We start from the raw sequence: 20,905 nt of genomic DNA, 5'->3' as shown, positions 1-20,905 counted from the left end.
AACATTCTGTGATAAAGCAAAGAACAAGTTAAATCAGAAAGACTTTGCAGCGTAACACTTAGCAAGTCCCAAAAAGGGACACAGGCAAGCATTTCTTACTCAACCTGTCAAACACAACGGGTTGTTTTGCAGGATACCTTGGCCAATATTTGCATCTCCAAGAAGAAAAGGAAAAATTGGAGAAAGAAAAGTCTAGACCCCTCCCTCTTTTCCACTCATGACTTCAAGGCTAAGATCAGTCACACACACAGAGTCCACATCAGGACTGGTTGTGCTTTCCACCAGGAGTAGCAGGAGATAGGATGAAAGAAAGGATCCAGGACAGGCAGCTCTGCAGCTGACTCAGGGCGCTAAGTGGAGAGAGAGACAGCAAAAGCTCCAAGTGAAGTCAGGTGCAACTCCATTAAGTACCATTCTGCCATTTTTTTTACTTACATCATTTAGAAATATTTGCAATTTTGTTGTCTCTTTTCAAGGTCATGATGAATGTTTTAAATTTGCACTCTAGTTTACCATGGTTTGATTTGAGTGCAATCTTAAGGTAAAAAATAGTAACTAATGTTTCATTCTACTATGTAGCAAATTACCAAAGGTGCATCTTACCAAACACCCCAGCGGCCTATTACATCCTTTAGATTATTCCAGGAGTTATCAGAAGCACAAGTTCCCATTTCAACTGAAAAGCTCAGGCAGTGAAGTGGTATGACAGGCTCACAAACTCAGAAATCATGCCCACAAGTACTGATGATTTTTTGCAGCTGTCTGGTTTTCCAAAGTTTTTGTGACCCAATGTAAGTACCAGTATCCGAAAGCCAAAGAAACACTGAAATACTCAGAACAAACAGGAAATAAAAATTAACTTACAATTTACTGTCTAACATAAGAAAAAATTTTAAAAAAACAACCAAGCACAGGGCATAACATTAAGACAATAATGGCAGAGAGGGTATGACATCAAGTACTGGCTTTAATGACCACAAGGGGATAACCTACCCACTCATATGCAAGTTCAACGCTAACGTGCTGTTAAAAAAATTACAGTCCTTTGTATAAAACAAAAAGAACACTAATATAAAAAATACTCAATTTTCCCTTCCATTAAACTTAATCCCACACAAGTCAGATAACCAAATTTTCTGAAGCATAGGAGGCTGTCTGGAGAAGAAAAGCTAAATAAGAAACATTAACAGTTACAGGAGAAAGTAAGAAACAGTAAGACTGCAGTTTGCAAAGGAAATGAAAAAAGCAACTGGATAAAATAAACACTGCCTGGCACAGAAACGGAACTCCTCCTTAATGAACATCAAAGGTCCCAAAAAACCCATGCTCTCAATACCTTCAGGCCTCAAACAAATTCCTAGTTAAATCTAATGATACATTTTGCTACCTCTGCAGAGAAAAGAATAAACAAGATTATGAGAACCACATGCTAAAGATAACATGGAAGCTTATTCCTCCACCATGAAGAACTTCATCTTCCTTTTTATCCGTTTTGTCTTTTTCTTCTCCCAGAACTACAACATTTTGCATTTCCAGCACAATGCCTCTTGTGGGGCAGATGCCTTGTTAGTGGTTTCTCTTTTCACCCAGCAGTCAAAACACCCAGCTCAGGAAACAAATATTCTACTAGAAAAGAACTAGAAACACCCAGTCAACAGGAATAAAAGCAAGGAGATGTGAGCAATTCAACCTTCAGCACCAAGAGCCAAGGACCAGCCCTTGCTCTTGCACAGTCCAGTGCTGCCCACTCCCTGCTCCAGGCACACCAGCAAGACCAGAATAGCCAGGTGGGGAAGACAGGCAGCAGCAAAGGGCATCCTTGCTTGACACAACTATCACTGGGAATTGTGCAACACCGGTATGATGTGGCTCAGCTACCCTTTGATATACGGACACATATTGAGACAAAGGGACTACTTGGTTAACAACATAAGCTTGGTGGACTACAGCCTTTACTTCTTCCATGTCTACTACACAAGTGATCAAAAGAAAGAGATGAGAAAACAACCCTAAAGGTAATATGAAAACCCAAAGTTACCCTTTTTTTTGACTAACTGTGGAACTAATGGCAGTTGGCTACGTATTTTTAAATCTGAATGGATCAACTTCATTTGAAGTTTGGTAATCTGATATTTCTCCCTGATCAACCCCATCCAGGAGGGGAGCAGAAAACATACGTTCTCCCTGGCGAGAGAAAGAACTTCACGCCAGCGATGCCACCTACACAACCCATGTCACAACTTCTCTTGCAGGGCCTGCAAGAAATTTTCCATTTCCTGCGCAGGCACTTGTGCGGTTGATGCAAGCTCCGGCAGCACTGAGCAAAGACTGACAGCAATGCGGTGAGGCAAGCAGAAGAGGAAAAAAAGCAGCCAAATTATTCTCGGTAAAGACAAAGATGACATTGTAAAAGGTAAAGGGCTTTATTTTTAACTTAACTCATCCAAGTAGGTAAGATAAAAAGCCACAACACTGTGAACCTTATTCATCATTTTTTTAAATGCATTGCCCTGGTTTTAAGTATTATTCATTTTTTTTAAGTAATCATTTGCCCAATTCTCAGATGATGTAAGAAAGCACTTAAGACCATTTTCTCTGCAGCAGGTTATTCCAATATTAGCTTCCCCACAGAAGTCCCACCTAGTTTTCCACAGGGAAAGAAGGAGGTTTCCTGATACTTTGAATACCAGCTCAGTGGACAGGGACAATGTATGGAAAGCACGTTCACTGATCCCATTTGCTACTGGGTGTCAGAACTCCTTCAAATAAATAATAAAAGGAAATTTAAATGCTGCTGTCTTCAGCATACTTCTAATCTAAAATTCTTCCATAAGCATCCCAGTCTTGCACATGCTTTTAGCAGAAGGCAGCTGGTTAAAAAGGTCTTTATTCTTGAAAATGTACATGGGCATTATTAACCCAACTGTAACAGTTTATTTGGAAACACAAACTTTTTCACAGGACATTAAAATTAAGTTTAATATGAGATGGTCTCTTGCTGAACCACTGTAAATATTTAGCTGTACGAAATCAGTACCCACATATAATTTTCAGTATTACAGTGTTTCAGGAAGATACGTTGCAGGAGATCTCCCATTCCTCCTGATACACAACATCAAATCTTTGACAATAATATTTTAAGTGATTGTATCTAAGTAAATGAACGGCTGTCATTTCAGAAACATATCTTTTCAGAAAAATCACTATGACAAAAAAGGCAGTGAAGGAGATGACTAAAAGACAACATCCTTCAACAAACTGGAATTCATGAGGAAATCACAGAAGTACTCTGCAAATTAAGTGTAAAAATCAGAGAGCAGGAGATTTATAGCAACGATCTTTCTAAATGCATCATAACTGGTATATTTTTGAAACACATTCAAAGTAAAAAGCTTGTCTTAATTCATCTGTGCATCTCCTCTCTTATTCACACACCTCAACCCAACAAAGAAACTGACAAATCATGAGACGAGGAGGTACCAAAATAACCAAAACATGAGTTTTGTAAAGAGATCTCTTCAGACACAAGACATTTAATAAACTACGTCCACTGGTTGGTGGAGAAATAGGCTTGCTGGCAACCTATTTAGCACTATCTATTTGAGTTACCAAAAAGATCTAAAAAAGTTCAAAGTCAAAGGTTCTTGAAAAAAAAAATATTTACATGAAATGAGGAGAAACCATTCTTTTGTAGCAGCAACTGTTTAAAAGAAAAAGGAAATAGGAATAAACTGTCAGTTTTGTCATTCAAGAGAAGTCTTGACAGTTTTACATGTCAAAACATGCAAGTTTGTCAATGAGATAAGCTGTTCACATAAGAAAAATGAAAACTAGGTGTGGCGAGTACAGGTAACCTCACAAATACTACCTGCCTATCCAGTAGATGAAAAACAAACAAACAAACAACAATACTTATATACATAAGCAATGCACACAGGAAAAACACTTTTATAAATTCACATACATAATGTGAATCTCTGAATCCCACATTACCAGAGTAGACAAAAAGATGCTGCAGCTGTAACTTCAGTTTTCCTGAATTATTCTTTGAATATCCAGGAGCTACCAGGATACCAAACCCCAATGCTGAAGTCGTTGTGGATGTGGTAAAAGCAGCACAGGGGGCATCATTACACCAAAATGCAAGTTCATAGTGCATCTGCATTTTGTTCTTTGTATCTCAAAATGGTAAAAGATGGATAAAGGAAGGCAACTAGGATGACCTCAACTAGGGAAACCTTCCCTAAAAGTGGTGGTGTAAAACATACACATGCAAAGGTTCTTCAACTTGAAGAAATGACTGATGCAGAACAAGAGAGGTCTACAATCTGTAAGGAACAGAAGAAATAAACAGGAAATTATTACTTATTTTCTCAGAGAGATGTCAAATTAAATCATCAGGATGCAGGCTTCATTTAAAAGTCTGCTTTTCCCCCTAAACACCGCCTAGGTGAGCAGCAAAATCTAGGTTTCCATGGATGCTAACAAATTATTTGTGAACTCACATAATTAATGAGAAAGCTATCCAAGATATCTGTGTGTTTAACAGTTCATCACCTCCAGCTCAGAGCTGCAAACTGTTGGAATAGCATAATGCAAGTTTCCCTGCTCCTAATGCACTCATTGACTGTTAAAAGGCAGGATACAGGGTTAGCTGAACCTGTGGTTTGACTCAATGTGGTAGTAGTTTCTGGTAAAAAAACAAACTGACAACCTAGAAAACGTTTTAGAACTTCTTGTGCAAATAAACTTTTACTCTTTCAACCATAGCACACAATTCGACTACGTTTCTCAACCCACAGTGTGTTTCAAGTCCTACCAATTCGCCTTTCTTGTTTCATAATACAGATAGTCATATTCACATTAACCAAACTCTGAGAAGCTTAAGTTAAAGCTACTACAAAAATGGATCATAGAATAAAAGTTCTAACTAGTACAATTTAGAGGGACATATACTGTCTTTCAGAACAAACTAGCCAAGAAAACAGAATCTACTAAGTTGTGAATAACAACTACATTTCTGCAAAATAAAAGCACTTTTTATAGAAAAGGATGTTAGGCCACCGTTTTGGAGATCTTGCTACAAGCACTGAAGTATTAAAAACATTTCACATGCTTTTGGTGATTTGGTGTCAGTCAACATCAGGCCCCTCAAGAAGGGACAAGACACAGGGTACAACAGAAGGATGGAAAGTTAGGCGGAAAGCATGAACACCAACGTAAAACTGAGTTAGCAGAAGAAAGCCTTGTAAGAATTTAATATTCTGTATCAAAAATACTTACATTTTAAATAAATCCTGCAAGTAAATCATGTATCTCTAAGTAAAATGTTCACTATGGGATATAAATCAGTACCATCCAAATGTTCTGTTTAGTCAGAGCAGAAATTCATACAACTTCATCGTAAAGTACTGCTCAAGTCTAATACTGCTGAAGCTTTTAAACATTGCTGCTGCTTTGCTCAGTTGAAATGAAAGTTTTCTGCTTCCAACATTCTGGAGCAATAGCATGACGCTTGAGCTCATTAAGTATTAAACTATATCTGGTCCCCAGCAGTTTCTAGAACATGATCACAATCTTTCCTCATTTACCCATTTGATTTATACTTCATCATGTGGCTCATGCAAATTTTTGGAAAGTAATATGCAAGACAGCACAACCAATTACACCAACATATCATATGCACTTCAGGAGCACATCAGTTTGCCTTTGACTAGACATTCTTCTCTCTGCATTTTTGTTTTTCTAGATAAACTTTATTTTTAACCAGCATATTCTTCTATTCCATTTTGTTAACTCTATTATCAAAAGAGAAAGAAAAAAAAATGCTTCAAAGTCCACAAACTCTATGTGGTAGAACAGTAGACCCAAACCAGGCTGTAGAGGTCACCTACAATGTACAAAGTGCACATTGACCACATTTACTTTTAGCAACAAAGTAGTAAGTAGGGCATCTTCAAACTCAACTGCAGGCTTCCTAGGGAGGCTCAAAATGAATCTGAACATTAATCCACAAAATCAAAGCCCAACAAAAATAAAACCATTGATTTCTCTAAGCCTGTTTGAGCCTACAATGTAGTCCAATAAACTGAAGCACTCATACCATCCTAAACTGACCACTGTCTTGAAGTTTCAGGAGTGAAATGACATGCTCGGGGCAATGCTTATTCTTTATGCATTAGCCTGATTCAAATAAAATGACTATATTGCTAAAGAAAGAGCCCCATTTCTCTACATGCTACATTTGCCTTGCTTAGTGGGTCAGAAACAGTAGCACAGAAACAGAAAAGCAGCAGCTCCATTCACAACAGTTTTGTACTGAGGTACGTGTATATTTTTTAATTTATTTTTATTTTTTTGTACTGGTGTGTGTATACACCCTCACATAAAGGGTACAACAGTAAGGTTAATACAGAACACAGAAGCCCAATTGCAGATTCCATACACATCTTAATTGTTACCATGTATAAGACAGACACATATACTGTGTCATTAAATGACCGTGTGTCTCTAAAGTCTTTTCTTTTAACTTACCCCAGCCCATCTTGGTTAAAGGCTGGGTGGGGCTCAACCAATGAACTGCTTTTTAAAGCATTTTCAGTCTACTCTGGTCATACACTTCCAGGCTTGCATTCCTTTTCCTTCCTGTTAAAAATACACCCTATTCAAATTCCTCTCTGAAAACAGAAATATTAAATTTCCTCCTGCAGTTTTATGAGACTCTACTGTAATCTCAGAGCTTTACAGTATGAATGAATTTGCCTGATCCCTGTCAAAAAAGTAAGATGGCAGATTAGGGTTAAAATCTTCTATTAAATTCCCAGAACACAAGCATTTTATAAAATTTTATACATTCAATGCATACATTCAATTGCCTTCAGGTGGAGACCTCAATAGTCTCTTCATCCCTCTAGAGCAGTCAAGTTCCTCCAACAGAAGCCCAAGAAACTCTCCACATGGTGGCTATGCAGCAAGGTGGTAGCACAGTGCCTGTCCATGCTGGCTGGAAGTCCTTCAAGCACTGTGCTTCACGCTCTGATGCTCAGGAATCACAAACAGATACCATGTTTCATGCACCTATTCTCTACAGGTACACCTATTTACTTTTAAAACCTCAAGCAAAGCTTCAGTTTTGCTTCACACTGCCCAGGTTTTCCTCCTCTACCACAGATTATAGGATTGTTTCAGAATTAGATTCATATAGCAACTGATGAAAGATACTCCAAAATGCCCTGTTGAGTAAGTCACAAATCACAGCTTTTTGGCTTAACTTTTAGCAAATGGACAGAGGTCCAGCCTGCACGTTTACAATGGGCAAAATAATTGTGTCAGATAATCACCATCCATCCAAATATCTTTGTACATATTTTATGTGGGCTTTCAGCACACCACCAGCAGAATATCATCTTGGAGTGGAGGATCTCCTTTATGAGGAGCAGCTGAGGGAGCTGGGTCTCTTTAGCTTGGAAAAGAGGAGACTGAGGGGTGACCTCATTCATGTTTATAAATTTGTAAAGGGTGAGTGTCAGGAGGAAGGAGCCAGGCTCTTCTCAGTGACAGCCAATGACAAGACAAGGGGCAATGGGTGCAAGCTGGAGCATAGGAGGTTCAATCTGAACATGAGGAAAAACTTTTTTACTGTGAGGGTGACAGAGCACTGGAACAGACTGTCCAGAGAGGTTGTGGAGTCTCCTTCTCTGGAGACATTCAAAACCCACCTGGACGCGTTCCTGTGCAACCTAGTTTAGGTGATCCTGCTCTGGCAGGGAGGTTGGACTGGATGATCTTTCAAGGTCCCTTCCAACTCCTAATATTCTGTGATCTCTCCATCCAGTAACTCACCCTTACAGTTTAACTCTTGAATCAATGATTTTTTACTAATCCCCAGGTTAGTAATTGTTTCCTGGGTTTATCGTATGAACTAAGCCATGCACCTAACTAGACTGCCTCTATTTATTCATTTCCCTCTGCTTTTCTCAAGCCAAACACACATATATATATAGAGTGTTTCAAAGAAATAGTTGTATTGGTATAAAAATAAACCCACTATGGAGCGCTCACTGCAAAACAAAAAAATATAGTTTTAATAAATACTTCTACATGATAATTTTATTGCATAATTATATTTGGATAGCAGCATACACACTTGGACCCAATAAAGTAGCACCACCATTACTTGTAGGAACAAATTATACAACATGAAGCAATAGAGATAATGACAGAAAAAAAATAAGGTAGGACAATTCTTTATTGTTACCATCAAAAGACAGCAATAGAGAACAAAAAATAAATTCAATTAATTTTAAAAGAAATACAGAAGATAGAAAGGCAGATAATTACTTTATTTGCAACAAAGTTTGGCCTTCCACACAAACACTAAAGCTACAGAAAAATGTCCAAGAATTTTGTAATATTCAAAGAGATGTTAGTTGCTTCCCTATTTAGAATATGCACAATATTCTCCGATTCTATTTAGAGGAAGCTGCTTTGCTGCAACTTGTTGCCCAATTAAATAAGATGAGAAAAAACAGGAAGCTATACTAAACTACAAATGAGTTCAGCAAATAGAGGAGGCTCTGCTGAAGTAAGGAAACACTGTTACAGGTATTTTAAGCTGGAAGTACCACATCCATGGACAACAATGTTTTTGAATAGCCTATCCTAGACATGGTGGAACAAACCAAGGAAAGAAGCCTTCAAAGTGCATCAAATGAGATGAGAAGACAAGGAAGGGCAGACAGTGAATTTAGGGTTTAAAGTCAGTATCATTTATGACAAAGAGCTTCATCAAACTGCAAAGTGTCAGCAGAGAAAAAACCACTGCATTTCTTCTCATGTTTTCTCTTCCAGTTTAAACAAGGTCTCCTTCCAAGCACTTCCTGTGAGAGCAACACGAGCTTGGCAACAAAACTGCCACCAAAGGACTAAATGTTTTTAAAAGGGCGGTTTCAGAGACAAATAGCATCTCATTCCCTATAACTGTACTAATGAGTAGACAATATTTTGGGCACTCAAGCTTCTGCAGGTGACACAACCTCAAGAGATTTTACTTCTCTTGGACACTTAAATTACATCAGCTACATAACACCACCATTTTTTCCAAATCTGTGTACAGACAGCCCTGGCATCATAATACTGAAAACTAATTTAAGTAGGTCTTCACATCAAAGAGGCTCTGCAGGCTGCTTTCATCCCTTTCAGAAGAGACTACTAGGTGAGGGGGGGGGAACAACAACAACATCACACACACACACACACACACACACACACACACCCCCCTCACCCTCCACAAAACACCTCCAAAAAAAATTACACCAGTGAAGGTGCTGCAGACATGACAATATACTGAAACTATAATATATATCCCCCTGCCTTGCAAAAAAAAACCACAAAATTAATTTCCCCAAGCAATTTTTCCTGAATCAAATCACAAAAGCTCAATTTTGGCAAGGCTTCATATGAAGAAAATTTGCAAAAGAAATCAAAGCATCATTTATAAGGTTAGGAAAGCACAGCATGCAAGACCAGTTCTACAGTTAAAAAAACTCAACTTTGTCAAAACATCCAAGGCAGCTTCATTCAACTTCCTCTTTAAAGTTAAGAATATTCATTGTCTGTTATACTGAGCTCCATCTTAGTGACTAATAGGGAGAGTATAAACATTTTTCTAGGATAAAAGGCTCGATTAGAGAACCAACACAGTTGGGATATCCCACTTGCACTGCCATAGCATCATCACTCCTAGTTTTACGATTTTCCCCGTAATTCTGACACTTAGGAAGGAAGATACTAAACTACAATACACTCAAGAATGTCAGTATATCTTATGTTTAAGCTACCTCCTTAAAAATTCTTATTGATTGAGAGAAACTTTTTTCCAGGGCCTTTAGTGACAGGACAAGGGACAACAGTTTTAAAGTGAAAGAGGATAGGTTCATATCATAGAATGGTTTAGGTTGGAAAAGACCTTTAAGATCACTGAGTCCAACCATTAACCTAGCACTGCCAACTTCACCACTAAACCATGTAACCTAAGGGCCACATCTACACGTCTTCTAAATTCCTCCAGGGATGATGACTCCACCGCTTCCCTGTGCGGCCTGTTCCAATGCTTGACAACCCTTTCAGTGAAGAAACTTTTTCTAATGTTCAACCTAAACCTTCCCTGGCACAACTTGAGGCCATTTCCTCTCAACCTATCACTAGCTACCAGGGAGAAGAAACTGACCCCAACCTCTTTTACAACCTTCTTTCGGGTAGCTGTAGAGAGTGCTCAGGTCTTCCCTCAGCCTCCTCTTCTCCAGGCTAAACACCCCTATTTCCTTCAGCCACTCCTCATAAGACTTGTGCTCTAAACCCTTCACCACCTTATCTGGACACACTCCAGCACCTCAATGTCCTTCTTGTTGTGAGGGGCCCAAAACTGAACACAGTATTTGAAGTGTGGCCTCACCATTGCTGAGTACAGAGGCTGGCCACTCTATTTCTGATACAGGACAAGATGCCATTGGCTTTCTTGGCCACCTGGAAACATCATTGGCTCATATTCAGTCAGCTGTCAACTAATACCCCCAGGTCCTTGTCTACCAGGCAGCTTTCCAGCCACTCATCCTCGGACCTGTAGTGTTCCATTGGGTTGTTGTGACCCGACACCTGGCCTTGTTGAACCTCACACAGTTGGTCTCAGCCCATCGATCCAGCCTGTCCAGGTTCCTCTGCAGAGCCTTCCTTCCCTCAAGCAGATCAACACTCCCACCCAACTTGCTGTCATCTGCAAACTTACTGAGGGCGATTTGAGATAGGAAGAAATTTTTTTGAGTGTGGTGAGGCATTGGAACAGGTTGTCCAACAAAAGTTGTGCGTGGTCCACCACTGGAAGTGCTCAAGGTCAAGCTGGACGTGGCTTTCAGAAACCTCATATAACAAAAGATGTCCCTGTCCACAGCAGAGGGGTTGGACTAGATGACCTGTAATGGTCCCTTCCAACCCAAACCATTCTATGATTGCTAGCAACCAGCACTACTAAATGCTACATAGTGCTACATGCAACCATAATTCCTAAGAACTACCAAAACCAGCACTACAAAAAATGCCATGCAATCCAAATTTGAGTACAGTAAAAGTAACACTTTTCCAAAAGATATACAATAACCTAAATATTGCTTGTGCAAAATCAGTCTTTGTTAATTACAACCTGAACCATATCAGAAATCCAAGTTTCTGCACCCAGCAGTAACACAACAGTCTCATTCTCAAATGACCTGAATAAAACAAAACCAAATTCTGTCAACAGCATCAAAAACATACACACTGAGATTTAAAAACTGAAATGCTTTCTCAGCGATGTGCTCAACATTAAATCTTTTCAATTCTAAAATAGATGTAAATAATCAAATTAAAATGTGAAACTTTGACATATCTATCAGGAGCAGAACATAACAAAAATGTTAAGTGAGTTTCATGTAATCATTAGGGATTTTCTGTCTTGTTCTAAAGAAATGAAGCCTTAAAAATCTAACCAAAATAGGATATCTAAAACCTAGTGGTTTCATAACAAGCCACAGCTCCATTGGCAAACAAAACTTGCTACATTTTATTCCTTCTCACCCCACCATCCCAAACAAGTTTTTCTGAAGTGCTATGGAAAAGACTAAGTTTCATATCAAGAACACATCTTCAGTCTGGTCTAGTGGGAGGTGTCCCTGCCCATGGCAAGGGAGTTGGACTGGATGATCTTTAAGGTCCCTTCCAACCTTAACCATTTTATGATTCTAAGTATGTTTCTCTTCAATCTCAAATTCCTGCTTTGTGAATCCACAAATCAAGAGAAAATTTATCTGAAAAGTAAACTATAATAAAAAAGGAAAGGAAATTAGTGTACAAAATTCAATGTGGGAGCTCTGGAATTCAAAATTCAGATCACCTTCCTCATAGAATTAAAGTTAATCCAGCAGATTTAAGCTGTAACAACCACAATTTTGCAGAATAAATTAGCTGACTTTCTAGAGGTGCAGCTCAATCATTTAAGAAGAATTATATCTTTGTCACATACTCAGTACCTATTCAAACTATTTGTAAAAATCATAGAAAACCTTGAATTTGAAAAACTTTCTGAAATACAGATTTGCAAAAGTGTGAGTAGTATCCCATTTCCTCTATTAAAGAAGTCTTTCATTGAAGGAAAAAAATTATCAACTTTGCTTACATCAGTTTTATGAGGCTTAAACATGCTGTTTTTCCACAAACAAGCTTAGAGTAAACATTTACCAAAAACATAAAAACATATTCATGAAACTAAATGACCACTTTACTCTGTCTACATATCTTCTAAAAGATTAAATTATCCAGTCCAAACACTTTTAAGGACTACTTCTGCTGTCAAATGGAGTTCTGAATGTCCATGTGGACAGACGTTCTGCAGTCTCTCTGGGCATCTGTTCATCAGACTCATGGTTCAAAATAAACAAACACTCCCTCCCATAACAATAATAAACCCAAACACCCACCCCTCAGAAAAACCCCTTCAAATCTAATCAGAATTTTTGCCTTCTCAGTTTCCTCTCCTTTCCCACTTGAAGAAAACAGTATGACCTTCCCTTAGACTCTCTTCTAAGCTGAGGAAATCCAGTTTCCCCCCTCACTGATGTGGTCTAGGCCTCTAATCATCTTGGTGATCCTCACCTGGACTTGTGGCAGTATGTAATTTCTCTCCTGTATTAGTGAACTCCAAACATAGTACTTCAGATTTGGCCTTACAACTGCTGAATATAGAGGAAAAGCCACATTTTCTGGCTGCTGGCTGCACTCTTACTAACACAGCCCAGGACATGGCTGGCCTTTGTCACTGCCAACCCATATTCAACTTGTCATCCACCCGAGTCCAAGGTCCTGTTCCGGAAACCTGCCTTCTAGCCAGCCTGTTAATGCCGCATGAGGCTACTCCATCTCTTCACTGTACCCCACAAGGCTCCTTTTGTCAGGCTCTCTCTTCAGGTTCCAATGAATGATGAGTCTGCCTGCCAGCGTATCAAGCAACTTGGTATCATCCAAATATACTTGTTGAGATCACACTCCAGCCCATCCCCCAGATGATTAAAAGACGCCAAACACTACTGGCCTCAAAACTGATCCTGCAGGGATGCCATTGCCATGACCAACAACCTCTAGGCCTGGCAACCCAGTCAACATCCCACTCACCCTACAGGTCACAGATCTAGTCCGTCTCTCAACAACCTGGACAGAATCAGACCACGTCAAAGGCCTTGCAGTCCTACAGACTTTTGTTTTGGTGAAAGTTATCTCTAGCACCATACCATATTTTCAGTTCCTAGGCAAGGAAAAACCGACAACAACAACAAAAGACTCTATTGGTATTCAAATATATTTCTGCACCAGAGAGACTCCTGTATTTCTCCTGATAGCAAAGGTAAGAAGATAAAACAAGTAAAGTCAAGATAGAGGTGGCGATTAAAAAGAAAGAAAAAGCATATACCCTCTGGCTTAACTACAGTAAGAACACAGCCTCAGGCCTGTCTTTTCACCAGTGAGTGAAAGAGACAGAGAGGTCATGCATGTGTCAATGTGAACATTCATGTGTGTAAAGGGGGAAATGGGATCCCAACAGAGGTTTTGTTTGTTTTTTCCTGTGGGGTTTTGGGGTGGGTTTTTTTTAGCTCCACAGGAACATTAAAGGAAAAGTTTCCCAACATCACCACTATCAAACCTACTGTCCTCAGAAATCTTACTTGTCATAATGTTTATACAAAACCTCAGCATTAGCCCACTGGTATTTAAAACCCAATATACATAATGCAGATCAATACTGTCCTTTTAGAAGTAGGAAATAACCACTTGCTGTACTTCTTAGCAGGGAGTGTCCTTCCAGTTGTATTCTTTCAGGAAAGCAAACTCATGCTATTAACTCAGGCGTTTTCCTTCACACTCACCAATAAACTTCAGGTCTCTTAGCCAATATCAATCAAACCTGAGAGAATAGTCTCTAAGTTTAGGGCACTTTTTTTTTTTTTTTTAAGAACATGTTTATATTTCCTACCTCTGCACTTGAAACAATACAATAATCAAGCATTTTGGCTTGATTCTGCCTTGAATTTTATTGGAAAGTACTATTCCATTCAAAGTTAGTCATGATGTACTTTCTTACAGTTCTCCTCTGTAAATGTTTCACATCTGTTTTCAAAAATTATTAACAAACACCTTCATTCACACCACTCCAAATCACAAAAATAGTTATGAAAACTGAGTTTACTTATTGGTGTGAGAAAAACACTGGAAATTAAAGCAACCAATCTAATTCTGTTTGGATCATTCATTTGCACTCTGACAGCACGCTGGATTACAAACACTGTTTTGTGTGTTGTCCCTCCCTCCTCCCCTTTCTTTTTTTTCCTTCAAACAACCTCTTCCATTTTATTGCTTTTTAACTACAGAAGATACCTCCACAGGACTCCAATCTAAACATTAAAACCAACTTCAACTCATGTCGCTTTAAGCACCTCTCTCTCTTCTCCATCAGGGCCCAAGTTCCCATGACAACATGGTACACACTCTGTCAGGATTTATCTGAGCCGAATACTGAACAGAGAGCACCAAAGAGCACTTTCACAGTTTCCTAACTGATGAGCAAACATGAAGCAGCCTGTTGGGAGCTCAATACAAGAAGCAGTACTTCTCTAAAAAACATTGCTTTCTGGGTAGCTCATACAAGTACTTTCAAAGATGTGTCTAAAATGAATACAAAAATCTCAAAAGGCAAAGTTAATTCAGCTGCCATGACTGAAACTTTTAGCTACTAGTGGGTATTTTTTGTTTTTCCTCACATCAGTCACATTTAGCAAAAGGAGATTACCTGCTTATTACAAACAAATGTTTCAACTACTATCAAATGAAGGGTAAAATCAATTACATAATAAATGAGTAAGTACTGCAGCATGTAAATGTAAAAGTACCCTCAACCCCATTTTTGTGAAACACGCTGTTGTAAATAGAGGATATTGCTTTCAAGTCTCCTCCTTCATCACATTTTCAGTACTATGACCAGGAGTCACCCATGAGCTGTCACTGTGGCCTCTGTATTTTAGAATGCTCATGTACCCATTTTCCCATCTTTGGTGCAATTTACCATTCAGTGTAAAAACAGTAATAATTATCCTCATTTTGTTTTTACTAGGCAAAGAAACCTTTCTTGTATGGTTCTTTTATGATTATCTGTTACCAAAAGCTCACTTCTTCGAAAACTGAAGGTTGCTTGTGGTCTGTTATGTAAGAACCAGCTCTTAAATACAAAGCTCTCTATGATGCAAGACTAACTGCCATAAGTAACAAGTTACAAGGTTAGGAAAAGCAGGTTTTAAGTCTAGTGCTGCTGGAGCCTCTTGGATTCCCTCCCAAAGAACTAAAAATCTATTTTAATTAAAAAATAAAGAAGGATAACAAATAGGATGTTATGATTTACCTGTTGTAATTACATACATACTTCAATCGAAAGGAAGTAATAAAAATGATAGGAAAATTTCTGTCTTTTCAGACATACACACAAAATAGATGTTACCAGTTTTCACAGTTCAGGCTACTAAACAAAGTCTGCACATATTGCCAACTAAAACAAAAAGTTGATTTAGAATGGAAGTGCTCCTGTTCTCTTGCATGGTTTCACCTACCTCCCTTGATCGAATACTTTATCTCTGGGAAAGGACCTTGTGGTAGCAAAGTGTAGAAATCACTGTAGATGAACTGACTGTATAGCAGTTTAAGTGTTACACAAGTTCCTACAAATTCATAAGAAGGAAAATCCCCAACCCCTTATCACGGTCCCCAGAGCTCCTCTCTAGTAGAATAATAAAAACCTCACAGAAACTGAAAAACGAAGGGAAAGTTACACACTGGAAACTGTGAAAGTGATTCATACAAAACATACTTTCAAAGCAAATTTTAAAAGGCAAAACTAAAAATCCCCATACTTTCCTCTTTCCCATGTCTAATCTTAAATAAGTGTCTATGACACGAAGAACACTGAGAAATCTTCCCCCTTCAAGATATGTGAGGTTATACCAGACTCACACTGAGAACACCAAAATTATTGTTAGGCTGAGCAGGAGCCAATCAGTCATTCTTTTACTGCTGTAGCATGTGCACATCTGTTACAGACCAGTCTAGACCAACAGACCTCTGAGCTCAAGCAGATCTGCACAGTGAGAAACAAAATGAGCAACAGACATTGCCAGAATGGTGGTTTAGGTTTTGTTTTTTGTTTTGGTTTTTTTAGTGAAACAAACAAAATAACAAACCCAAACATATCTGCAGCCATGTTTCATTACAGTCATCACTTATTAGAAAAGGATGCATAGAACAAGATCTAATTATCAGAAAGCACATTTTGGGTTTTCAAATTCTCACTGAAAAGCAAAAGAAAGAAATAACTTAGAGATGCTCGAGTATTACAAAAGCCTAACAGTAAAACACACATCAGAAATAACCGCAGCTATTCTTTATTGTACCATCAGCTTCTAAATGTCCCTTGTTGTCTACCAGCCTGCCTAAAGCAAATTTAAACATTTAAGCTTAACCACTGTATCTCAAGACAGCCCTGTAAAACATCTGCTGCTTTAGAGGAAAGACTCAGAACTGCCTGGTCATGATAACCAAGTTATCCCTTGAGTGCAAAGATGTCATTTCAGCTGAAGCTGGGACACAGCAGAGTGGTAATCAAGCCAGTCCTGTGGTGATCCCACATGTGCACCACTTATTCTCAGAACAGATGCCATCATTCCCTAAAAATTCCAACTAGCTCACACAGTAATAGCAACTTAAGGATTAAAATCCACTGAAAATCTATCTGAGTAAAAAATCATGGAGCTACTGTGGATATAAAAGCATGTCTGGTAAGAACAAAGCAGAGGCTATATTTTAAGACACTGTATCAGTAATCTGTCTGTACTATCTTAGCATTTCAACTTTTTAAAAAATAATTAACCACCCATCTACATAAGCAATAATCCACCTTTTCATATGAATATCATAAAAAGCTCCCAGTTGAATGCAGAAACATGAAGTTGAAAATGTATTCTTTGCATGACTGTAACATTACACTGAATAAATCAACACAGAAAGGAGGAGAGACTGCAAATTCTCTTAAACTAGACCGAGATTACAATGTTAGTTTTGTTCTCTTCCCTTGCAATTTGGGAAAAAAAAAAGATCATTACTTCAGCAATAGAATGAGCCTTAAAATTTGTGTTTACTGATGACCACTAGATAACACTCATGTTTTAAAAAAATAATCTTGCAGTTCTTTGGTAACTGCTGTATAAGATGCCTACACCTGGTTTAAAAGATGACAGGGTCTTTTTTTTTTGTCTGATGTGACTGGATGACAAAGACTTAAGTTTTCTCCCTTAGGAGGGGGAAAAAAAAACCTTGCAAATTTTCAGAAATTTCAGTAGTTTAAAGAACACAGCATGAAACTTTTCTAGCTAATAAACTGCTACATAGAAGCACGTACTTACTATTTTTCCCTTTGGGTTTTTTTGGGAGTTGGTGGTTTTGTGTGGTTTTTTTTGTTTTGTTTGGGGTTTTTTGGGGGGGAGGTTTTTATAGTAAGTCAAACACACGGAAGTCCTTTGGAAAAAATCGTTCCTAGAGTTCTGACTTTTTGAAGTATGCTCTCGTATTTTGTTAGGCTTTCCATTAAAAACTTACCAAATGAAAAGTCATCAGAATCACTAAAAATACCTGCTCTTTTGATCTGAAACTTGTCTCAAAATTGTATCTAACTGGATACAAAGTATCTTCTGAAAAGAACTTTATTTATAGTAGGAGAAGAGAGACAAGGAGACAACTAGGAGAGAATACATATCAATCCACCCCGTTGAACTAACTACACTTCTACCGGAGAACATCCAAATGAAAACAGTAGCAACTGAGGCTATCATCTATTTTATTATTTCAGAAAACTTGTTAATCGTGATTAAAGAACAGTAAATTCACAATTCTGTAATACCTTCATAAAACTAAATAGACATACACACACAGAGAAACCAGTCTACTTTTTTGTCAACATTCCTTAGGAAAGATGGTTCTGATCTAATCACTGATCTGAGCTATGGGCACCAGACTGAGAGGCTATGAAACTGATCTGACTTTTGTTAAATCTGTTTAATTTGCCTATCAACTCTGTTCAGAAAATAGTTCTAGTTCACAATCACATTTAGAATAAAGAAAACAATTAGTTTATCCCCAAACCAGCTTAGAGTCACACCAAGGTAGGTAGAGGTTGTGTTGAATTAAGTTGGCTTTAAAATAATGACCTAAGACACTTCAGGCTGCAGCTCCACAACAGCACAAAGTTTGACACTGCCTGCAAAAGCCCAGTGAGGGCTCCAACCCACACCCAATGGTATGTGAAAAATCAAACAGTTGCAAGGATGGGATCACCCCCTTTGCCATAATATAGGGGGGTGAAAATGGAAGTTCAGGAGCTGCTTGAAGAGCTCTTCAGTCATCCACGATGCAGGAACAACAGCAGTGGCAATAAGAGCTACGTAGCAGCCACTTCAACCATTCCATTTCAATCCCCTGCTTCATGGTTCACAGCCTTAAGTAAGCAGATGTACAGAAACCAACTCAGCTGTAAGGTAGCAGCAGCAGAACTGCGTGTGCAACCTCCAACTACAGCAGAGATACAATCAAAGGCTCTAATGGAGCACTTTGCCTGCCACATTCTGACCATCTGCGTTTCTTCATGCAAATTAATAAAAACAAATTTGGGAGAGTTACAGATTTTTTCGCAGCATGTAACAGTAGAGGACATTTAGATCTTGTTTCCCATAAAATAAAGCTTTTTTTATATTTACCAGTAATAAAAAATAATACAAAACAAATCCAGAATAAAATAAAACTGCAAACAGTTTAGATACGGCCCATAAAATAGTTAGACAAACAAAAGAAATTCAAGAAATAGCAACATAAGCACTAGAAGAACCCATTATTTTCTATTCCTCTGATTTACTGCCATCAAATCAGACATAAAACTTTGAAAATACACACAATCCACACTAATGGTGCAGAACACTATGTATTTATTTTCTGTATTTTGGTTTTCTTTGGACGGGTACTACCACGCTCAGACTGTGCTGATGCATCTCCCAAATCATGAAAGCATTATACTGTATTATTATCCTAGATGTCACCAGTGATGGCAGAATACATATTTTTACTTAACTCTATGAATGCTGTCAACTGTACTAATAAGTATACCAATGGCTGTACCTATTCCACATAGTTAAGACCAGGGGGCAGCAATACTGTCAAAACAAAACAGGTTGATTTCTGACAAATCTATAAGTAATCACAGCTTAGTTACATGAGAAAAAAGCAGTTACAGTTATGGAAAACTTACAGAAGTTAATCTAGGTTACATAATAAAAATAAAATACATGAGTTTAAATGTAATCTTACAATCACTCTATTATTTAGTCCATTACTGTAAACAATAGCGCTATTAACATTTTGAACATGGACAGGTTTTCTACTAAGCCAACATTAACTAATTTTAATCCACTGGAGCTATATTTTCCATACTCAACACGATCAGAAGAATGCCATGATTAATACTCTTTCCTTTCACACCAAATGTTTTGCTCATGCCAACACACTCAGCAAAACTAAACAGAACCTATTAAATCCAGCTTCTAGACATGCACTGGCTCCTGAAGAATTGAAAAATAATTGATGAACTAAGCGTACAATCCAAAACATCAACTAACTGCAATCAATGAAACTACAGCAAAAAACAGTCTTCTTTCAGCATCATTATGCTAGTACCTTCAACCAAGCACAGGGCAAGAGAAGAGCTATACACTGTCTTGTTTTTAAAGTCATTTGGAAGACATTTCCTCATAACTGCTGACCTAATCCATAGGAAATAACTCTGAAACCTCAAATAGGAAGCACTGGACTGATATCCCATAGAAACCAGCTCTGGAAGTTTACCCATTCACACTCCTATGTCTTGACAGCAAAGCAGGATGACCATTAAATGATGCTTATAATAAGCATTAAAAAAAACCCCAACACCGAGTCTTCAAGGTTGAGATGCTGGAACTGTATAATCACTTCTGCTGCACTATTTTGCTCCCTGTCTACCACCTATTTTGTTTTCATATAATTTTCTTCACATTCATTCTTACCTCTTTTATTAAGCGAAGTCTCCCTTGGCAGGTTTCCACAGTCAGAGTTCTGCACTGACTTAGTCTTAATGAGTGGCTGGGGAAAACCTCTGCTAACGCTCCCAAACAAAACTCAACCTCTAAAAATCCCAACATCCACACTTTTTTCTACTGCAACAACCACCAACACCAAAAACACCAAGAAGTACAACACTAATATTTAAGTCCAGGCAACTGCTTTACGCATTAATCTGTAAGACGCCAGAGAAGGAAAGCTTTCTGTAACTAGCTCAACACAAGAGCAAAGTCCCACAATTAAAAGACCAGATTACATGCATACCAATGCCTCTAGCTCCCATGGATATGGGCGGGTGGTACTGCCCCGGCCCTGATGCTCTCTCTCAAAGACAAAAAACAAAAAACACAGGGAAAAAAAAAGGTGGGAGCAATGATTTACCTCTTCCAGCAGCGTGACCGTGTTCCTGCAGTTCTGCAGCCGGGTGGTGAAGCTGGAGGTGGTCGGGGAGTTGTAATCCTCTGTGGTCTCGGCGATGAACTCCGACACGGTGATCTGGTCCGGCATGATCCTACCCCACCGGTAAAGCCCAGAAACAGCCGAGCACACAGATCCGCAGGAAGGGAAGCCAAGTTTTGGGGGAGAGGTAGAGGGGGAAAAAAAAAAAAAAGAAATTGGGTGAAAAAAAAATAAAAAGCAAGAGGGA

The 20,905-nt window shown here is 38.5% G+C and overlaps 1 protein-coding gene across 1 annotated transcript in view; it reads right to left on the bottom strand.

Annotated features, from left to right (window-relative positions):
- Nucleotides 1-20,797, bottom strand: part of LOC104538633 (arf-GAP with SH3 domain, ANK repeat and PH domain-containing protein 1-like) — a gene marked incomplete at its 3' end in the record, with an annotated part of 70,786 nt that extends 49,989 nt beyond the window's left edge. Inside the window, exon 1 of the mRNA XM_010181895.1 lies at nucleotides 20,641-20,797. Coding sequence (XP_010180197.1) covers nucleotides 20,641-20,766 — 126 coding nt within the window. The remainder of the gene's footprint in view (nucleotides 1-20,640) is intronic.
- Between the last annotated feature and the right edge of the window lie 108 nt (nucleotides 20,798-20,905).

Source organism: Mesitornis unicolor, unplaced genomic scaffold, assembly GCF_000695765.1.
Source record: "Mesitornis unicolor isolate BGI_N332 unplaced genomic scaffold, ASM69576v1 scaffold19373, whole genome shotgun sequence".
In the NCBI taxonomy this organism is placed as follows: Eukaryota; Metazoa; Chordata; class Aves; order Mesitornithiformes; family Mesitornithidae; genus Mesitornis; species Mesitornis unicolor.
The sequence above is the reverse complement of the archived record's forward strand: the minus strand, read 5'-3'. Positions and strand labels throughout refer to the sequence as shown.